Source organism: Pseudorasbora parva, chromosome 17 (genome assembly GCF_024679245.1).
Source record: "Pseudorasbora parva isolate DD20220531a chromosome 17, ASM2467924v1, whole genome shotgun sequence".
NCBI classification, from domain to species: domain Eukaryota; kingdom Metazoa; phylum Chordata; class Actinopteri; order Cypriniformes; family Gobionidae; genus Pseudorasbora; species Pseudorasbora parva.
In genome coordinates, this window is record NC_090188.1 from 11,445,682 (window position 1) to 11,468,288 (window position 22,607).

A 22,607-nucleotide genomic window follows, 5' to 3' on the forward strand; every position below is an offset into this window, starting at 1 on the left:
AGCACCCCTGCTTTATACAGATACTGATTATTCATGTTCCAAATTTTTCTGACAAATCAGTGTGACTGCCGGTTATGCTTATGTAATCGGTCTTACCTGTCCCGCTCCGAGCGGGATTCAAACCGGGTTCTCCACCATGGGAGGTGGACACGCTAACAAGGATCCTAAAGACCGCACATGTAGCACCCCTCATGAGGCCAAGGGAGTGGGGTTTACATCTACAGCTCTTACTAGCCTATGTCCGTTAAACTCACCCCCCATAAACCTCACTCCCATCCGGGTCACAGCACCTGAGCGAGATTGCTCTAAGCAGGATTTGGCATGGGAGGCAGGCACGCTAAAAAGGATGCAAAATACTGCTGCCACTATCACACACGGGTTTACAAGCACTGGCCTACATCTATTACATGTACAAAATATTAATTTGACTTGCCATTTATGATTGAGATCAAGTGTTTCAGATCATCCAAGCTCTACAATTAACAGTGCCACACTTACTCATTACACACAGAGATAAATGCAGGTGCTATCCTGATAATGCTCTTGGAATACTAGCAGGCATTAGCATTAGAGTGCTTCATGCTTTAGACAAATTTGGTGAGATTTAGAATTTCTGATCCCAGTGCTTGTGATTAGTACACATTATCTGGACTAAATCGCTGACTCCAAAAGTTCACAATGTAACTAGGGCATCTCCTCTACCTGTTCTTAGTTTCTGGTTGAGCGTGTGGTTGAGGATCTGGTGCGCCCCCTGCTGGCCATCTTGGACAAGCCTGAAAAGCTTCTGCTGCTGAGGGAGATCAGGTGAGGAGTTACAATGTCAGGCTTATGTACTTCACTCAAAAATGTTTACACCATTCGTACAGTCACTTGCTTTGTTTGCAATGTTTGCATCTAACATCTAACTATCTTTTATGCAGAATGATCATCCCTCCCACAGATCTGGGCCGTTTTGACAGTATGGTTGTGCCCTTTGAGCTTGAAGCCTATGACATACTAAAAAGTCGTTCTGGTAAGAAAACCTTTCTCTTGAAGCTTTTTAAATTTGAGCTGCCTTATTTGAGTAGTGCTTATACACTAGTAGTCAAAAGTTTATATGCCTACTCATTCGGTAGCAATGTTTTTCATATATTTATAGTTATTAAATAAATAATTTGTTTTGTAAAGAAATTCTTAAGTAGGCACAATTGTATATTTGTCAGAAAAATCAATGTCAAGCATTTATAGTTTTTAATTTATATAAAAGGTACACACACACGCACACGCACACACACACCTACCAGATAAATTGCGCCATCTGGATAGAGTGAATTTGATTGTGGTTGGATGAGAAGTATAAACATATACCATTCCGACACCCTATTGGTTTGTACCATAGGGTTTAAAAAGACTTCTGTAGAAGTTGAAGTATCAACTGAAGCTTTTTCCTCAAGTAAAAGTGTAAAAGTACTGGTTTCAAAACTACTTAAAGTATCAAAGTAATGTAAGGAAAAAAATGCCATAAAGAACAAAAGCTTGCAACACAGGGGCCTTAAGTGCACTTCCCCACCTAAAGGCCATTATGATTATAATGTTATATTAAAATGTTTATTTTGAAAAATTTAGGATGCACTAGGCTACCTGTTTCAGCTGCATATATGCCCATTGAAAATTAACATATTATAGTACAATGAACATACATAAAAGAACTATATATGTGTACTACTTAGCATTACCATGTGTTTCATAGTGCCGAAGATATGATGGCTAGTTGCCTATAAGTATTGTAGTGGTAAAAAAACTTCAGAGGCATGTTATCAATAACCTTTATGTACATGTGTGACCAGTATTGCCAGATTGGATCGACAATTTCCAGCCCAAAAGCTCACCAAAACCCGCTCACTCCAAGAAAAAAACGCCCCAAAACTATATATATATATATATATATATATATATATATATATATATATATATATATATGTGTGTCCAGTATGGTTAATGTGAACTGTTTATGTTTTTCAGCGAGATCTCCTGTCCTGCGTTCTCCTCGTCATGGTGGAACACCCCGTCGTCATTTAATAACACCCATCCCAGGTAACATCCCTGCTGATGTGAACTAGAATGTCCCATTCTTTCTTCTCTCTCGTGTTTTCACTGCTGACTCATGTCTTTAGATTGATCCTAATAGGAAATTATATAACCAGAAGACACAAACTCTCCTCTGTACCAGCCCTTTCATATCCTGAAATGAATTTCTGTCCTTATCTACTTAAACACATACATATACTACAAATTTCCTGTGCCTGATATTTAACCCGCACCCACATACACACACACACAAGCCCTTGTCATTGTACCCTACCATCACTTTTTGATAATGAGTGTGACGTTTGGATCATTGTAAGCTGCCATTTGGGACACACATGCATCATTTGTGTCCTCAACATGCATCGGTTTTATTGCCAAATAGCCTGCTTGTCTTTCTGCTGCTGCTGACACTGCATGACCTCATGACCTCTAACCTAAGAGCGCACAGTACCAGCTGTGATTGTACACAGTGCCGGACTAGATGTGCCTCTGACTTTTAAATGGAAGTCATTTCTGAAATGCAAGAAAGGCTCCTTGCATTGTTTAACCTCCAAGCGTCCACCCACGCAGGTCTGAGGCTTAATGCAGCCCCTTTGTACCGTCCACAGAGGAGTAATTCAAAACTCTCTGTGCTAGAGGCCCCTGAAATCTGAGTGAGATGTGCGTGTATGCAACGCCACACCACTGCTTACTCAATGGATATGAATGTGTGATTGTCGTTCACATTTCTGGATGAAAGGGAAAGTGTGTATGGGAGGTTTTGTAACATCTGCACTGATTTAAGGAGATGTAAATTAATCTGAACACATGTTTGTGGGATGAGAAACGTGTGTGATCGTGATTAATTTTTAGATTCTGAATTATCAATTGTGTCCTGTATGTATATCTATAAAATGTATCTGTCTGTGGTGGTACAATGATGATATCAGATGGCAAAACCATATTAAATAATTAAAAGCAAACTATTTGTTCTAGTTTTCCACTCTTTATTTACTATGGCATTGGCAATTCATTTGATCTTCACACCTGTCAGTCTATAAGTTTATCATTATATAGCCTACTTAAGTTCCTTGTTTCCTAAGTTCATTGTTGGCTATTGTTTGTGTGTAGACATGCTGTTCAGTTGGATTATCTGTGTTTATTTTCTAATTAAGGGACATTCATTTTGAGATTTCTCGGCTCGTCTTCATCTTCATCATCGTCATCATCACAAAATAGATGAGACGTTTCAAGAAAAATTTACATTTAGATATATTAAATACTTGTATTATTATGTCCAAAGAACCATGGTATATAGAGGTATACAGTATAGAGAGAGGTATATACCATGGTACATCTAATCAATAAATTAGTTGTTATAAATTCGTTACTGGTGTAAGAGTGTGTGAGAAATGGTATTAATATCCTCTTGTATCTTCTCATAGATTACAGGGGTGGGTTCCACCTTCAGCCGGTGCAGGATCTGGAGAGAGAACGGCTGCTCGTTGAAGATATGGAACGACTGCGTTTGGCCGGTTTACCGACTGGACGACTTCCTCCTCCTAGGGCGTTCACACCTCTCTTGGATGTACCGGTGGACACCTACATCTCAGGCTCACTCCGTAATCGCTCCTTGAGCCCAGCTCGGTCCGTATGGCCCCACTCAGAGTCCCCTCACAGCACGGAACGCCATGGACGCTCCCCCCAGAGAAGAGACAACGGTTTCCCCCAGACATCACACCATGACTCTTTATGCAGCAGGGGGGATTCTGTCCCAGAGCGAGGGAGATCCCCTCATAGGAACGGACATAGAATGAAAACGGACAAATCTCAGAATGGTAAAGAGGTCAAATATACCGTAATGAGTGCACGTCATCGGAGCAGGACATCATTGACCCAGGTGTTTACACCCAGCTCAGATCAGGACTGGAAAGAACCAGTCAATGGACACTCAGAAAGCCCACCAGAGCAGGAGTATGAACTGACCACGGTTTCTATCTCTAAGACCAAACAGTCCCTGGGTGAGTTACTTGGATTCATTGTCCTAGCTATATATTTCTCAAATGAACTAAATAAATGAACCAGATTTATATACATTTATTAAAAAAAAAAAATTCCCGCCAGGCCGCCACAATGCTAGGGTGTTTTGGTGGTAGCCAGGTTGTTGTGCATTGTTTTATCTTGTTGTTATATGATGTTCTGGGTGGTTGCTAGGTGGATTCTTACTGGTCCAAGTTCTCAGACTCAAGTTTCTGTTGTATTCTGATCTATAGACATGGTTTGAGTCCCTCCTTCATTGTGACTCATGAAGTTTTTATCATTCACCAGGCATAAATTATAAGTTTGATCACTAAGAGAAGTAATCCCTTCCCAGAAGGCCAATTTGAGATGTCATTTATGTCGGTAACATAAACAGTGCTGGATGACATATATATAAGTTTTAATACTTAGGGTTAGGGGTTTGTTCAGATCTCTAATTCTGAGTAATAGTATAACTAAAGCCTATTAATACCATAGATTTGCAAAGCATGTGATTCATCCTGGACACACAATGCCCTTGTGTACACTGACAGACTTAAATTCTTTTGTGGAAACGTTTTTATTATCACAAGAGATTATCCTTTAGTTCCTCTTCTCTCCTCACCTGAAGAGGGCAGTGAATTGCCCAGTGCAAAACTCCCTTTTTAAGAAGGTCTATAATAGAGGCACAACTGACAGACATCTGTTTAGTTTGAATTATAATCAGAATCTGCACATTCTTAAGAGAAATTAAGTCAATGGTTGACATCTGAATGGCTAGATGATTTCTACTCTTCTTTGTGCAGGAATAAGCATCTCAGGTGGCATTGAGTCAAAAGTGCAGCCAATGGTGAAGATAGAGAAGATCTTTCCAGGAGGAGCAGCCTCTACCAGTGATGTTCTGAAGGTAACTGATCCTCCTCATATAGCCTCAGCTACAGTATGCTAAGTAGTGCAGTAGTCGAGACCAGCTTATGAGACTGAGACAAGGAGAGGGTTGAGTGTGACTTTAAGACCAAAACCCGAAGTCCATTACAAGTAGAAGATCATTAAAATATGGTCTATGTTTCAGACTCAGGAGCACATGGACTTGACCCTCTTCTTGTCACTGGTCTTGATTCAGATTTGAATGTGCTGGTCTCGACTACAACTTGAACTGAACAATCTTCAGTCTTGTTTTGTGCGCTTCGCTTAATGACACGCATCCAAAACATGATATAGCACAGACCTTTATGTTACCATCTGCTTGATTCTGTCATTTTTGTGTGGTTTCATTTGGGATTTTAGCTCAGCACTATATCAGCAACGTTTCTGTGCAGGTTCAGGTGTTAGTGAGAATTTCAATGAGTGATAGAATGTAACAAATATTTTGTTTTCTCCCTCTGATTATTTTTTTTGTTAGTCATTTAGTATATGCTTTATTTATACATATAGTATAAATTTTATATTTATTTATCTTTCAAAGCCAGACTTTTGACTATTAGTTGAAAGTCTGGTCCATACTGCAGCTTGCAATAGCTCCTTAGTGTAGACATGAAGTGACCATTTGACCTACATGTAAAGTGACCAGCCATAGTTGGCAGTTTGAGGAGGTGTATCTGAAATCAGATAAACACAGGAGCATGTTCCCAAGTGGAGGTGTGCTCAAGTGTACACTATAAAATAGGGCACAATGTACTGAAATGTGAAAATATGAAATTTTCTGTACTGTTCAGTATCTCATCTACTCGCAACTATGTGTCTTAACCTTTTCTAACACTTGAACATCTTTCTATGCCATTGCTGGTAGCACAGTTTGATGAATATTGTTTGACTATTGATCATTATTTGGAGGGTCTGGTAATGATCAGCGGTTGCAGGCCTCGTAATTCCTTCTGTTGATGATGTTGTCTGTTTGTGTTATAATAACTAGCACTCCCATACTTTAGCTGAGCGCACCGCAGAGGCATTTTTATATGCTTAAGTGGCACAAATCATTCATCTTTGATGAATTATATCAGCCAGGCCAGGAAATGTAATATTTGAGTCTGCTATTCTTTTTAAGATAGCTTTGTTTCTGCACATATGCTTTACATCTCTGTTGAAGAGACCAGCTTGGTCCAGGCTGGTTTATTCTGGGTAATATCTAGTTTGGTGCTGGTCTTGCTGATAGATCAACATATTTTGTTGTTTTTTTCTTGATGAAGCTGGTTGATCAAGCATGAAGCTGGTTGTCATGCTGGTCTTTTCATGTCAAACAAATAGGGATGCGCCTGAAGCCGAATTCTATGTTTGGAAAGGAAATGACTCATTCTAAGGAGCCCCTAAAGGCGACATGGTGATGAAAAAATGAGATGGGAGGAAAAAAAAATTTTTCACTGCTTTTGCATTGTCTCACAAATATATAGTTGGGTTTTTTATTGTGTGTAATACGCGGGCATCAGTGCATTCACATCGCTTTTGAATGCATGCTCGCTTTTGTGCTTTCCAATTTGTGATCACACATACTGTGTATAGGGAGTGGCGGTACTGACCACACATTTTTACAATGACACAGATCTGTTGCGCACCAAATCCTCCAACATCATCCTGTCAATCATCTCTCTTTACTATCTTACTATTTTTCTATGATGTAACCGACTACCACAGCAAGCCAAACCATGTCCCTTTAGGGGCTAAATATTTTTTAATTTCCCATGCCTTTCTGAATTGGCAATTAGACTTCAGGGGCACATCCCTACTAAACAACATCCAGGTTGCATTGCATCTGTACTAGGTGAGGCAGAATAAAGTATAAAGGTCAATGCAGGTGAGGGCACAGTACCAATGGCACCTCTGTGACCTCGCATGCAAAGTTAAAACCCTGGAATCCCATGTGTGCGTATGTTTGTGTATTTGTCAAGAGAAAACGTATCCTTGTCAATCACAGCCTATCAGGTGACAGCACTTCCCTGGCCTTCTCTGAGAGGCTTGTGTTGCCACACTCAGGAGATCTGGTGTCAGGCTCAAAACCCTTCAGTTGCCAAGAGCATCCACTCATCTCTGGCCTCCACCTAGGCTTGGTGTGAAAGACTAGTGGGTATTTCCATTCATTCCAAAGACTGGCTAATTCACATTCCGCTCAATTCACTTGTTGTCACACCCTGAAGCCGCGAGAGGTTCTTCTAAGCAACTATCTACACTGCAGCTCTGCAGATTATCAGGCCTGCAGAGGAAAGTGTGGAGCGCCCTGTTGACATACTTCCTGTTCCTGTCGTCTAACTGATAACTGCATTATCTGAGCGGCAAGTATGCGCCATGGCATGGAGGTCATGTTTCTGTCACACACTGTCTGCAGTCACATCCCTCTTATCAAACGTTGTTGACACGCGTGGCAGACGGAGGTCAGGTGTTGTGTATGTGTCGGGGCTCCACAGAGTCTGCTCATTCAGCTCATGTGTAATTAGTCCAGCACTTTTTCATCTTGATTATAGTCTGTTGTCTTCATCTTAACGGCCATTCTTCAGCTGATAAATACAGAGGACAGTTTAATAACAGATTAAACTACATTTCAACATTTTCTGAAAAAAATGGAGACATTTGTGCAAAACTTGCCACCATGAGGTAGCTTGACAACTTTTCTAGTATTTGTTCTGGGTTATTGCTAGGGTGATGCTTGGCGGTTGCTAAGACTTTCTAAGAGTTTTTTTTAAAAACGCAATACTATTAGGCCACATACACACTATAACGTTTCAAGAGCGACCACGTAGAAATGCGGGATTGAGTCCCCTAAATTATTGTTCCACATGTGTGCAGAACACACTCCAGAAACTGTGGAATCATTGACACTGTGATAACCATAGCAACGTTCTGGCTTCTCTCGTGTTTATCCGCTATTCTGACCAAAGAAATATTACAGTGACAAAAGAGTTGAAAAGAGAGACTGTGCTTCAATTAAAATTGTGTTTAGCAATTTTAACTGAGGCACAGTCGATGAAGGCGTTTACACGACACTATTTTCAACTTTGTGTTTTGGGGGCCTGAAAATGCGTGAATTCGTGAAAACGGCAATATCCCGACATGCATATGTATATAACGTGTTCTGTCTGTAGACACGTAGTGTTTAACAAAGGGACATTGCCCACTACTAGCCTGGCAGCAGAATACAACATTTTAAGTCGTTTTTGTGGATCCGTGTGAACGAGGATCATTTTGACAACATTGTCGTCTGTGCGTGAAAAACACAAAGGAAAAACGTTTCCGTCTTTAGTACATCGTTGTTGTGCTCTTGTAGTGTTGCCATTTCCACGTCTAAACGTTTTGGTGCTTGTTGTTTAAGTTTGGCTCATAAAGCGATCACATTTACAGCGTTATTAAAGTGAACAGGTGTGGGTCGTCTTATTTTCAGCTTTTGGTTTAATTTCGGTTTATTGTGGGCTTGTTCTTGTTCGCTGTTTTTCTAACAATACGAATGAGTCAAGGCTCATACCGTTTTCCCTGTTATTTTTTGGCACTCTCATTCAGAAGAGAGACTTGTCTCTGATGCACATCAACAACTAGTATTTCAGTATTTTAGTTCAGTTTAAATTTGGTGCTTTCTATACTGAGAAATGACAGAAAATTTATTTTTGTCTCATGGGGATGAAAGACAACAATTCCCAGAATGCTTCGCTGCCCTACAAGGCCACTCCCAAAGCCACAGCTACTGAATCCCTGTGACTGGTGAGAACTGAGGTAATCGCGTCCACGGCAGTCGTTCACAGCACATGTTCAGTCTGGCGCGTGTTCAGTTCATGCCTTTGGAAGCTTAACTTTTAATAGGAATTAATTTAAGAAGTTGAAACACTCACTTTGTTCCGCACCGCTCCGTTTACATGAATGCCCGCAGCTGCGAGTTGAGCTGTGAGTGCAACCCCACCCTCCATGTGTGGGTTAAAAACATACGGAAATAGCTCCCTCTACTGGCAGTAGTCTTTAGCCTCTGGCCAAAGATTTTACAGATAACGGAAATTGACGATATGTACGATATCAACGGAATGTTTGTTTTTCTAGAAATAAAATGCATAAATCTCTCGTCTCAGGGGGATGTGAGGGGATGGAGCACGATCACTTGAATATACTCCAGGGTTTCTACTGATAGAAAGCCATATGCTAATCGCTGAATTAACCCTTTAAGTAATAGAGTTCCTCTGGTTATTCTCAGTGGTTGCTTACTGGCCTGAGTAAAAAGAGCCCACCCTCAAGTTGCTATAACAGTATGGTCCTGTGGTTCAAGTGCCTCTCTTACTTTCTAAGCAGTTAAACCAGATAAAACAAAGATCTCCACAAGTCACATGATTTAACATATCCATACTGTAGGCCTGTAGCAGGGTGCAGGAAGAGTTACACACCAAGATGTTACAGTGTTTTAAATCGAAATTCAAAAATGGGCAATTTGTGGGAATTAAAATATTAACGGTCAAAATACAGTTATTATTATTTTTGGTTACAAGATTTTTTTTTAGTGCTACTCACTGTTGATGACATATACCAAAATGTATTTTAATACCCAAAGCATTGCTTACAAATAAATAAAAAATAGATAAGCACTCACTTATATCTTCTTAATACATTTCATTTTTCTTATGATGCAACAAAGCACGTATGGATCATTCGTATTTATTTATTTTTTTTGTCACTCAACCTTCATCAGTGAATACAACAGTACTTCCCCCTGAAATCTTAATACATCCAGTAAGCTTATCATTATATATATATATATATATATATATATATATATATATATATATATATATATATATATATATATATATATATATATATATATATATATATATATATAATGATAATGATATTTATTTATATATAAATATATATATAAACTCCATATTTCCACCTTTTCAGTACCAATAAAAGTTAAATCTTTAATTTCATGATTATGGTCGTGAAAATGTCTAGCAATTGGCCAACTGACATCACATCTCCTAATCGCAAAGCATTACAAGGATACCATCTCAATTCCTCAGCGTCTTCACTGTCAGATTTATGCGTTACATGCAAATGATAAGATGCATCATACATTTGTATGAAAGTTTTTGATCAACACTGGTTGACCCAAATTTGTGATTTGGCTTTGAAGAATCAAAATCTGAAAATATTTTAAAAAAATTCTATTTAGCTGTAGGAGTGCTAAACATAGATTTCTACTCCTCCCTGAGTCATTCTCTCTCTCTCTCTCTCTCTCTCTCTCTCTCTCTCTCTCTCTCTCTCTCTCTCTCTCTCTCTCTCACACTCACACTCACACTCACACTCACACTCACACTCTCACACACTCACACACTCACACACTCACACACTCACACACTCACACACTCACACACTCACACACACACACACACACACACACACACACACACACACACACACACACACACACACACACACACACACACACACAGAATTACACTCCTATGCACTGATAAATGACTCTGCTTGTCCTCTGTAAGCATAGCATGCTTTGGTGATTTGTTTTTAGTCAAAAAGGCAGACGGCATACAGAGAAGACTGATGATGTCCCTGTGGTCTCCCTAATGTAAGTGCTATTTGAAGGGGAATGTCAGCTTAAACAAATCTTAGGCCCCTAAATGGCCATAAAGGGACAAAAACAGACTAAGTATAATGTTTTGAAATGCTCTTCATAATGCCGCTTAAGTAGTTTGGTTCTACTTTAGGGTTCACTTACCTTAGTGTAAAATTGTGTGCTATATTGTAAGCATACTTGTGTAACTTTAATGTTAGTGTAAGTAGATGTCGTCAAATAATTTTACATCCTTAATGTGACATTTCCAAGTAAAACATTATATTTTATAACATTATGTATAACTTGGCATTCCATACATTACTAAAATGGTTATTTTCTCACCTTCATGTCATTCCAAACCTGTATGGAAGATGTTTCTTTTGTTTCACAGAGGAAAGTTGCTCTACAGATTTAGAGTAACGTGAAGGTGAGTAAATGAGGACAGACTTTACATTTTGATGAGCTATTCTTTTATTTTTTCAGAACTCTATAATGTTTTGTCCTTATGGGACATCCCAAATGGAATCTGTCCTCATTTTCTGATGTAAATTCATATTTAAACATTGGGTACACTCTTAACTGAAAGCTTTATTAGTTTAGCCAACATTTTTGTTTTTGTGAGAATGCACAGAGAAGTATAATGTCTCTATAAGGGGACAATAGTGTTTGTTCTGACTGATGAAGATGAAAACAGACCCTAACCACTAAGGATGGGTGTAGAGAGAGTTCAGCAAACAGGTGCATCCTGGTAAGGCATCGTGACTGAGGAAATGTGCCTACTTTGAACTAAACGTGCGTTTGTGAGCTCAGCTGCACTTTGTACTTTTTTCCTGGCAGGAAAGACATAATTCCAAAGACACACTCCTGCATCTGTGAGAGTGTTTAACTTTTGGGTTATGCACACCTATAAATGGTGTATATAATTTGGTCCTGCTCACTCTGAGTTGACTGTTCCTCCTAATTTGTAACATTGTTTATGCTGTTAGTGGTGTCAGACATAAGAGAATGAGTTTAGAAGAGAGCAGATGGATACGCTGTGTGTTTTTGTCCTGAAAGTCCCAAACACATCTGTGCTTCTGGTCTGCCAGTGGTTACAATCAGAGAGAAAAACATCCATTTCTGAAGTATAATAAGCTGATGTCATTCACTGGCTGAGCTTTGACACACATACACAGTGTCTAAAGCAGACCAGATGAGATCATTCACAGGTATTAGAAGGAGAACAAAGGAAATGAGAGGCATCCTGTGCCTGCAGCATCTGCTTTTTCCTGCCATTCAGACAGCGGTCTGTCTGCACTCTACCAGGAATACTACCAGGGATGTGTCAGAAAAACAGACATCTGCATTAATGATCAAATCTGACATCTGAACTTTTCTAGAAATCTTTCTTTTTGTCTGTGTGTGTAGGCTGGATTCGAGCTGGTGTCGGTAGATGGAGAGTCCCTTCAAGGTGTCACACACCAGCACGCGGTGGACGCCATTCGGAGGGCTTTCAGTAACAAGGCCAAAGACCCAATGGAGTTCATCGTCAAAGTTCCCAAGAACCCAAGAGACTGACTGACAGCATCCTGATACCTAATGTGTTTGTGTTTAAGGCCCCGATATACTCACGGCAAAGCTCTTTTTTTTATTCTTCACTCAAGCCCTGTTTACCCTTGGTATTAAGATGCGTTTTCGTCGATCGGATCACAAGTGGATGATGCTAAGTACAGGTGTAAGCATGGTCTGAAACGTTTTGAGTGGACACTTGACCACTTCCTTTCGTTCTGTAAACGCTCCGTGCAAAAGACAGGCTACTCTCCACCTACTGACCTAACGTGTAAACTTTATGGTAAGTGCGCTAGCCAAACGGGATTTAAACATTGTCTGCTGAAGACCCATGTTTGATTTGAAGAAAAAAAAAACACAATGTTCTTTCACCATTCCTAATTTCTAACATGCACTCACAGCGTTTGAAGTGGTATTATGGATATCAGAGCAGAAACAAAAGCTGCTGCTCTGTTTTTACCGTGCTAATTTTGTCCATTAGATCAAAAGATCTGAAAAACACATACCTGCCCATAGACCTTTCCCTTCAATAAATCAGGACAGAATGAGTTAAAAAGTGGACAAAAGAGACAAAACACAAATGACAGCGGTGAGAAAACAGCAGTTAAGAAAATATCTGGTTATAGGAATGTGGATATGTTTGCACATGCTCTGCAATTCGGCACTCCTAACAAGTCACATCTCGTTTATTAATAGCACTTTATGCAATAGATTGCTTTAAAGCAAGCAGCTTCACAGTATTAAACTCAGAAAAGTGTTACTTTCACTTTTAGAATCTCAACTTCAATTTCAGCTATTTAGCCACTCTGCAGTGTGTTCATTTGACTTGATGGACTTCCACTGAACAGAAGAAATGGACCAGAGAGGATTTCCAAGTCAAAGAAGGCAGAGCTACAAGCCACACCTACCTATTATGTAATCGTCATGGACCAATGGTGGATCAAAGGCGTTTACCAGCCAAAGCGAACTTTCCCGGAGAGTTCACTTTGGCAAGCTGTTTCAAATTTCAGAAACAAAATCCAAACAAACTAAGTTTTCGGTCTGATTTTGTTTGAAATTACGTCACACGTTCATTCTTTGATTTCGCTAGAAGTATATTGGGGCCTTGATGCTGCTGGGTATAGGGTGCATGCTTGGTTTGGAAGAGAAATCATGCCATCATGTTCAGTGGGGTTTGAGGTGAAGAAGACCCCTCAGAAAGAATTCAAAAATGGGCTTCCACAGCGTGCTATTGGCCATTCACAGATGCTGACCATTTCTTTTCCTTTGCTGAAAATGATTCTCTTTTTATTCTGTTGCTTTTCTAATTCATATATATATTCTGATTACTTGAATTCTAATAAAACAGTCATAACATGTCAATTCCACATCTAAAGGAAACCCTAAACATGAGATATTGTGGGTTTCTATTTTTGGTTGCGGTTTAAGCCGGAGCGCACTGGTATGACATGCTCATAATCATAATTCATATCACTATATCCAGGCTACGGTCTCCACAGCCATGCCTGAAAGAGATTACAGTATGGATTGAGATTAGGTCTTTTTTTCCTTTTAAATTGCTGGTTTGATTTAGTAAATGTCTGGGGGATTATTACAAATGGAGATCCCTGTCTCACTTTACATCCTGTGCTCTAAGTTAATGTCTATTTTTGGCAATTAATACACTTGCATTTTTATATTTGTGCCTTAATGCTGCACATATGGACTGTGCAATTGAAATATAAATGTTGTGATGATTGTAGGATCAGTGTTATATACTGAACATTTTACTCTGTAAGCATCTAAAGAAAGCATATAAAAAGCATCTGGTCTGCATTTTTGCATTTCGTTTTATTACAAAAGGCATTGTGTGATTATAAATAAAAAAAACTTCCATAGTTCCAATGTTTCCATTGTGTAAGCTCTTTTGACTGAATCTGATATGAAATAATGCTGCACAAATTACTAAAGCTACACTATGTAAATCATAAAACTACAAGTTACTTCCGGAGGAACAATATTTTGATAATTGCGTTTTGAAAGAAAGACGGGTATGAAAAGTATGTCTAATGAGCAGGGATGTAATGCTGTTTTGTTAAACATTACAATCGGGCTGGGCAATGCTGACTGTTAAAATAGATTGCTATTCATATCAGACAAAGTCAAACAATGGATACTATACTGTATGGCTATAACTTTACTAGTAGGCTATTTATAGGCAAATCGAGCACAGTATGGAGGATGGTATTTTTACCAATTAATGTTTGGTGAACTCAGTCAATGCCCAGCAAATGTGATTATGCAAACTGAAACGTATTTCTGAAAAGCCAAACCGGTGTGGATTTGTGTTTTATTATAAGCAGTTACTTTATTTTTTGTTTGCAATCTCTTCGGTTTAAGGTTAAATTGTTGTCTTTAAAGGGGGTATAATGCTGTTTCTGAGCTTTTTATACTGTTAAAGTCTTGGATTTCCATGCTAAACATGGACAAAGTAAAAAAAAAAAATAAGTTATGTGATATGTGTTTCTTCCGCCACACCGAGAGAGAGGCTGGACTCTACCACTCTGGAGTTGCCCATGGCGAGAGGCGGCGGCCTGGAGTGGGTTTGCTTATAGTACCCCAGCTCAGCCGCCATGTGTTGGAGTTCACCCCGGTGAACGAGAGGGTCGCTTCCCTGAGCCTTCGAGTCGGGGATAGGTCTCTCACTGTCATTTGTGCCTACGGGCCAAACGGCAGTGTAGAGTACCCGGTCCTCTTGGGGTCTTTGGGAGGGATGCTGGAAAGTGCTCCGACTGGAGACTTCATTGTTCTACTGGGGGACTTCACGTGGGCAGTGACAGGGACACCTGGAGGGGCGTGATTGGGAGGAACGGCCCCCCTGATCTGAACCCGAGCGGTGTTCTGTTATTGGACTTTTTGTGCTAACCATGGCTTGTCCATAACGAACACCATGTTCAAGCATAAGGGTGTCCATCAGTGCACATGGCACCAGGACACCCTAGGCCGAAGGTCGATGATCGACTTTGTGGGCGTCTCATCTGACCTTCGGCCGTGTGTCTTGGACACTCGGGTGAAGAGAGGGCCGGAGCTGTCAACCGATCACTACCTGGTTGTGTTGGATCCGATGGCGGGGGAGGAAGCTGGACAGACTTGGCAGACACAAACCATACTGTGAGGGTCTGTTGGGAACATTTGGCTGAACCCCCTGTCAGAGAGAGCTTCAACTCCCAACAGAGGCAGAGCTTCAACCAGATCCCGAGAGAGTCTGGAGATATCGAGTCTGAATGGACCATGTTCTCCACATCCATTGTCGACGCGGCTGCTCGGAGCTGTGGCCGTAAGGTCATGGTCATCCATATCTGGATGTTCTTGATGTTAAGTTTTAGGTTGATAAAACTATATTACCAAGTCCAAGCAAAGAGTTTTTGGTATTTAAATAATGGCATTATGTTTTTTGCTTGTTTACATTGATATGTTAAAAATGATATTCAGATTTGTGACAATTTTTTTTCTAAAACACTGCTGGTCAATTTCAGAAGTTCTAGCGATGCTTTCTTTTCCCAGAAAGAATGTGAAACAGTTTTTAAATTAAAAAAAAATATATATATAATTTAAATAGATTTTACACACTAATCGCAATATCATATTGCATATCACATTATTAAACAAGTTATTGCATATTGTTATATTTGTTATACTTTGTTCTCAAATTGTTAATGTTTACTTTTCTGGAATACAATCCCCCATCAAAATAAGTTAAATTATTTCAGCTGCTGTGAGAAAATGCTATAAATGATCCTCCTCCTGCAGCATCCTCACACCAATACTAGCCGGATTCCTTCTTTATGTGACGTAATGAAACAAAGAACGTCTCCATGCTTGAATTTCCCATGGAAAGCTACCAGTACCACTCATACAAGCTTACCATTGTGAATCGGGCTAAGGTAAGGAGGTAGTTTTGAACACTGGCTGGTGTAATTGCAAAAATTGAAACCCCAAAAAAGTTACGGATTTAGGGATGACGCAAACACGCACGGAGAAACCTAGTTTCCTGCAAAATCCACCTCAACATCTCTTAAATATAAATTATTATAGCCTTACTGTAGTAATTCAAGGTAACGCAAACTTATTACTCATTGAAATTGTTAATTTTATGTTCTTGCGTTACAATGTTAAAATATTTTCTAATCAGGATATCAATATAATGTTTAAAGAAAGACGTGAAAATGATCTTTTTTTGTAAAATTAAATTGTTGACTTTGTAGTTAAAACTAAGTACATCTTCAAAAACACCAGACTTTGATGTGACTTTCTTTAATTAAAAACACATTTTTACAAGAAATATACAACATGAAAATATACAGGACTAAAAACTACAGATTGACAAAGGAAACATACACAAGCACATACATGAGGGCAAAAATATTAAACGTTAATTTGCTTTGGTCTATTCACAGTGGTAACAACTTCAAAATAGATATTTTGCGTGTGTAAAAACAAATGTATTGAATTTGTCAATAATATTACAATATGACGAATATTTACATGTATTTTCATCCGGGGTGTGATTGACTTGTCAGGGAGTGATGCGCATGACAATGTCCAGGGGTGAAAGAGTTTTTTCTTACACTCATAACACTCAATGCTACAGAGTTGATGACAACAGGAGGGAGGATAACAAGGTGAGAAACTGTAATTCATATTTTTATTTTCTCAGGTAGTCAAAATGGCCAGAAGCGACACAGGACCAGACCAATCACAAACAATAATCAATTCTGACCAATACTGAAATTAATCATTTGGCCTCAAATGAAAAATACAAAAAAATGATGGCATAAATAAAGTGTCTGTTTTACTGTAGAATCATGAGTATATCACATTGTTTTATATATATAAAAAAGGAAGCACTGAGTAACGAATGTGTAAATGTATTTACCATACACCATTTAAAAGAATCTGGAAAATATCTAACAGATTATCTTTGGTTGAGATGGTGAAAATTAGACTTTATTGTCATTCGATTTTATCTGTCGTCCCTGATGCCAAAAAATATTGTTTTCGTGCAATGTTCTTGCCAATTTTCTACAACATGCTCAAAAATGCGATAATGCTGTATATTATTAACAGAGAAGGACATGATAAATACATGTGCGGTAAAATCCATGAGAATATAAAAGCACCAACTACTGTATGAAATACTATCGGAGCTGATGGCAAATGATCCCTCTGGACAACAGTGTGTGAAATATGCAATTCATATTTATTAAACCCACAAAGTTACCTGTGTTACCACAAAATAGCTTGAGGTGCTATATATAAAAATAAACATCACATATATATGTAATTCTTCCTATCTTTTTTGTTTTAAAGGATCTGTTCTGTAAAAACAACCGTTTATATTGTATATATCCCTTTAAGAAAATTACCACACACATTTGATTAGTATTTCTTAGACTGTATGCAAATCTATTATGATATATGCATTCATCATCTATGTCATTACATTGCAGAATTGGTTGGAAAAACCAACCCACTGACCTGTGAAGCCATAACGTGACTCGACGCCAGACTGTCTGGCCACAGAAATGCTACGGTGACATGCACACATGCTATTCACTCTGTACAGTGTGCAAGGCAATACTCAAAAGAAAAGAAAAATAGATTTGCCTCTATATTCGCTAGTTATACCTGCTAATATATCATCTAATTATAAAAATAACACTTCTACATCAGTAATTAGTATCAAATGTAGTGTAAGCAGCGGGGCTGTGAGATGAGGTGACAATTTTTGCTGCATAGTGGAGTAAATGGCTGAGAAATGACACGGTTACTGAGTACTAAACACCAGCACGGCTAGAACACCACGAATTAGATAGAGACAAAACTGCAGCGTCTGTGACCTAACATGAGTGCCTCCAAGTCTCTTCCCATCAGAGTTAATGCTGGTACAATGGGCGAGGCGAGTATTGTGCTCTTTCCATTATAGGATATGATAAACTCCATGAAACCTTTAGCCTACATGCTGTATTTCTTCCTCCCAGTTCTTCGATCTCATAGCCATTTCAGTATTTTTCTTTGCAGAGACTTTTTTCAGTTGAACTTATGAAAATATTTTAATCAATGCTGCCAAGTGCCAATCAATTTTAATTAAGTATTAAAATCAAATGCAAATAACTGCATACATTAATGTTTACTGAGAAAAAAATGTTGCAGGCGAGTAAAGTATTGATAAGACCATTTAATATATTTAGATTTTTTTTTCTTCTTAAGCCCATCATTGGTCTACGGTCCACAACAACTCGTTTAGCAATTGCGTTTGTCAATCTGTCCAAGGTAGTTCACAAAGGACGTATTCTAGTGTTCTCTCTACTACACTACAAACTATCCTGTCTTTGGCCGTTATGTCTCATCTTGCTTTTTGTTTCAACAGCTTGTACTTCAAAGAAGTAAAACTTTGGGGAAAAACATCAAGCTCTGCATTCTGTTCAAAAGTGTAGTTATGTTTCTCAACTTAAAAACACGTCTTTTGTGAACTTCTGTGAACTTTTTGTTCAACTTTTGTGAACTTTAAAAAAACGTAATTACAGCCCTAGTTCTACTAGAGAGGTTTTTCGGCAACGAAGCACCATTTTTGAGGACATCCATCCCTTTCTCAATGGCATCGATTAACTGTTGTTCACAGTCATTTTACATTCATCTGTAGTCCCTTACAGGTTTCCGAGGCAGGAAGAGATCATAAAGATGTCTAAATACAAACATTCCATGTTTTATTGACCTCTGCGGACATCACAACAATAACTTGCCTTGAACCTTGAAGTCTTTTTGAAATAGTGTAGAGAAGCATGCCAAATCTCACGGCAGAAGGACTGTACTCCTCACACAAGCACAGTGGAGATTCATTTTGTGAGGGCAGAGTAAGATGTGGTTAGATTTCGGTGGCAGTGATCTCCTCGAAATGGATCTCGTTGCTACGCATGTCAAACTCCTCCATGTCCCTGTTCTCCAGCTCCAGACTAAGTTCCCTCATCACACGCTCCAGGTCTCGGTTTCTGCGGTACATCTGGATGTAGTTCTGCTGCAGCTGCTTCTGGTAACGGATCACCTTGTCTTTCTCCTCTTGCCACACCCTGCGTTCCTCGTCAAAGCCCTCCAGCTGGTCCTCGCTCCGCCGCCTCTCGTACATCAGCTCTGCCCGAAGTCGGTCCACCTGCTGACGAAGACCATGAAGCACATCCACGCTCTGGCGTTGCACCTTCGCTTCATCACTCTCGTATGCTAGAAGCTGCTCTTCACTGCTCTTGTCCCGGAAAGCGGGGCTGATCCCGTGAATGATCGCCCCACGGCATTGGGGCAAGGGCAAGCTCATGCATTGGCCTTTAGAAGGTAGAGCTTGGGACATGGGCACCGCCAAAGCCTCTTTAAGACGGGTGCACTCTTCCTCCAAACGGCCCACCTTCTCCCGCAGGAGCTCCGCTTCACTCTTACGGCGCTGTAGCTCATTCTCACAAACCTCCAGCTCGAGTGTGCGAGTGCGGGCTGTGGCGTGGGCTTCCTGCGAGCGAGTCTGGCTAGCTTGAAGCTCAGAACGAGCCTCTCTCAACTGGGCCTTCAAAGCAACAATCTCGCTGGCCTTCTGACCAAGATCTGCCTGCAAGTCTTTCAGCTGCTGCTTCAGCAGAGAGATCTCACCTGACTTCTGACACACCTGCGAGACAGAAACATCCTGTTTCATTGAATGTATTAATTAATCATTGCTAGATCCACATGGTTAAAATAGTCTTACCTCCCACTTTGTCTCTTCCAGACGAGGACCTAGTTGAGTCTGCTCCCTCTCAAAAGAGGCACATCTCTTCTCCAATGCCTCCCGTTCTTGTAGCAGTTGGGAGAAGTCCTCCTGTAATTTCTTCTTCTCCTGTTGCAGCTGAAACACCTGCAACTGCAGAACCTGTTGCGCCCGTTGTGCCTTCAGCTGCACCTGCTTCATCTTCGATGCACAGCTCTGCCGAAGGTCCTCCAACTCTTGCTCACAGCGCTTCTGTTTCTCCTCATACACCTGCGTGGAGAAGACACATGATTTGACTTGCGTTGCATCCACTGTAACTGACACTAATAACTGGAAGAAAACGAGATTATCACCTGACAGATGGCTGCCTCATTCTCATCCAGGTTATCCCTAAGTTGCTGCAGCTCCAGGTCTCTTTCTCTCAGCTTCTCCTCAAGCTCCCGAATGACACCTTCATAACCTTCTCCTGGAGCTGGGGAGCGGCCACACGATCCGCTGTCTGAGAGGGGCTGGCCACGCCCACTTAAAGACCCTGTACTCTTACTCGATGATGACCGACCGCTGTCGGAGTTGGAGTGTCCGTGGCCACCGCCGGAGCGTGTGGTTTCCATGTGCCCAGTGGGAACTTCATTCTGTGCCAGGCTGTACCCTGTGCTGCTGTAAGTGGGTAGGCTGGAGAGGGAGTTGCGGCCTGAGTCGGACATAGTGCAGGACTGGCTACTTCGTGCGTTGCGCCCCCCACTGTAAGAGTTGCGCTTTTCCTGACAGCCCAACCCGGCTCCATTGGCTGGAAGTAAGAGGTTCAGGCTGCCTTGGCTTTCGGATAGACTGCCCCCTGACCGTGGAGACAGGTACTGCACAGAGTTGCGATTCTTGGGCACGACAGGCTTAAAGGCAGTGGGACGGATCAGTATCTTCTCCATGCTCTGTAATCAGAAGTAAATGGTTAATGTGACTTAATTAAAACCATTTATTTGATCAAAATACAGTAAAAGTTTATTTATTCCTATGATAGCAAAGCTGAATTTTCAGTAGCCATTAGTCTCCTCTTCAGTGTCAAATGATCCTGCAGAAATGATTCTAATATGCTGATTGGGTTCTCAAGAAACATATTGTATTATCAATGTTGAAAATAATTGTGCTGCTTAAACTTTTTGTGGAAAGGGATCAATTCTTCTCCGAATTCTTTCATGAATAGAAAGTTAAAAAGAACATATTTAATTAGGAACACTAGAAATGTCCTTACTGTCACTTTTGATCAATTTAATGTGTATTTGTATTCATTTATTTAAAAAAAAAAAAAATCTTGCTGATCACAAATTTTTTAACGGTATCTGCACAATAAAAAGCTAAAGCATGAAGCCACCAACATCTATTAGTGTAACTGAGGTGTCATTGGTTAAATGTGCACTGTAAGTGATGGCACATTGATGCATTGCAGTGATTCATTGCTCCTCAATCAATAGAAATGAATAGCCAATTAGATGTACTACTCACTGTGTGAAATAAGCATCAGCAAAACCACCAATCTTTAATTTATTTTAGAATGAAGGAATGAGACTGAGACAATGAAATGACAGTGTTTTGATAGAGTTATTTAAAGAAATGGTTCAAAAAACTGAATTTCCATTAATGCACTTTCAATGGACATCTATATGTTACCCGGCGTGTGTTGGAAGCTTCCAAGGCTGTAAGCAATTGTAAACACAGTTAATGTTGTCAGTTTTACCTTATCAGTTCTAGTCTGACTCGGATTCTGAATATGCGGATAATTGAGCTGATAGATTTGAACCAATTTTGCAAGCACGAATTGAGCAGAACGTTTTTCAGTGGAAAGTAGTCTTTTAACAGGGTGATCACCCGTCCCGCTTTGTGTTGTACCCTATTTACAGTCTATGGTTGTACTGCACAGCATTTTCACCCCTTGTTCCACACGCTGTATATTGAGTCTGTTGGTTTCTAATTGTCATATAAGAAGAACTGATTCAAAAAAAGTTATGATGCCTGCTGCTGTCTTTTGGCACATGTTATATTGTTATGTAATGGTGTTTTTTAAAGAAAAAAGTATGTTTGTTTGAGGAAGTAATATCTGGACTTCGATCAAGGTGTTTAATCAGGCCTGGAACAGTCTTCTCTGTTAGATAGAATAAAGCTTTTTATGGGAAACTATAAGCTTTATAACTTTGCAGATTGTATAAATGCACAAACAGACATTACACACTAAAGGCAAAGTAAAACAGTAAAAAGCATCATATGACCCCTTTAGGGCCCGATCAGACAATGGGCTTTTGCAGCAGCAACAGGTGCCTTTTTTGAATAGATTTCCGTTGGTAGAGAGCTTTATGCGCGCTGCTTATGTGGCCTGAGCGCCTCGCGTTTTTGAAGGAGCGCTCTGAGCGCATGAAGTTGAAAAGAATTAACTCTGAGCAGAAAAGCGCCCGACGTCATTGCATTTTTTTCCTTGTATTGTCCAATCGAAAGAATGGAGAGGCGGGCCTTCTGTTGTGGTGACTGTTACTTTGATTCGACTGACAGGACAGCTGATTCCTAGCAACATTTTTTTAAACTGCAGCACTCTTTTCTAGATGAAAAAATGTCAACCAAAAAAGGCGGAGTAGTGCGCCTCACGTTTTCGAACCTTAACGCGTTCTGTCTGATCGGGGCCTAAAGCACTTGTGTTCATTTTCAGGCAGA

General features: G+C 40.0%; 2 protein-coding genes across 3 annotated transcripts in view; one reads left to right on the forward strand and one right to left on the reverse strand.

Moving 5' to 3' along the window:
* Positions 1–13,728, forward strand: part of pdzd7a (PDZ domain containing 7a) — a 28,653-nt gene extending 14,925 nt beyond the window's left edge. The window contains exons 10-15 of the mRNA XM_067421567.1: positions 713–804; positions 921–1,012; positions 2,002–2,073; positions 3,492–4,067; positions 4,872–4,972; positions 12,011–13,728. Of these exons, the coding sequence (XP_067277668.1) occupies positions 713–804; positions 921–1,012; positions 2,002–2,073; positions 3,492–4,067; positions 4,872–4,972; positions 12,011–12,160 (1,083 nt within the window). The 3' untranslated portion in view covers positions 12,161–13,728. The remainder of the gene's footprint in view (positions 1–712; positions 805–920; positions 1,013–2,001; positions 2,074–3,491; positions 4,068–4,871; positions 4,973–12,010) is intronic.
* Positions 13,729–16,428: 2,700 nt separating this feature from the next.
* Positions 16,429–22,607, reverse strand: part of lzts2a (leucine zipper, putative tumor suppressor 2a) — a 77,495-nt gene continuing 71,316 nt past the window's right edge. For both annotated transcript variants that reach the window (XM_067421124.1, XM_067421125.1), the window contains 3 exons: positions 20,267–20,839; positions 19,914–20,183; positions 16,429–19,835 (listed from right to left, as the gene is read on the reverse strand). In XM_067421124.1, coding sequence (XP_067277225.1) covers positions 19,056–19,835; positions 19,914–20,183; positions 20,267–20,839 — 1,623 coding nt within the window. In that variant the 3' untranslated portion in view covers positions 16,429–19,055. The remainder of the gene's footprint in view (positions 19,836–19,913; positions 20,184–20,266; positions 20,840–22,607) is intronic.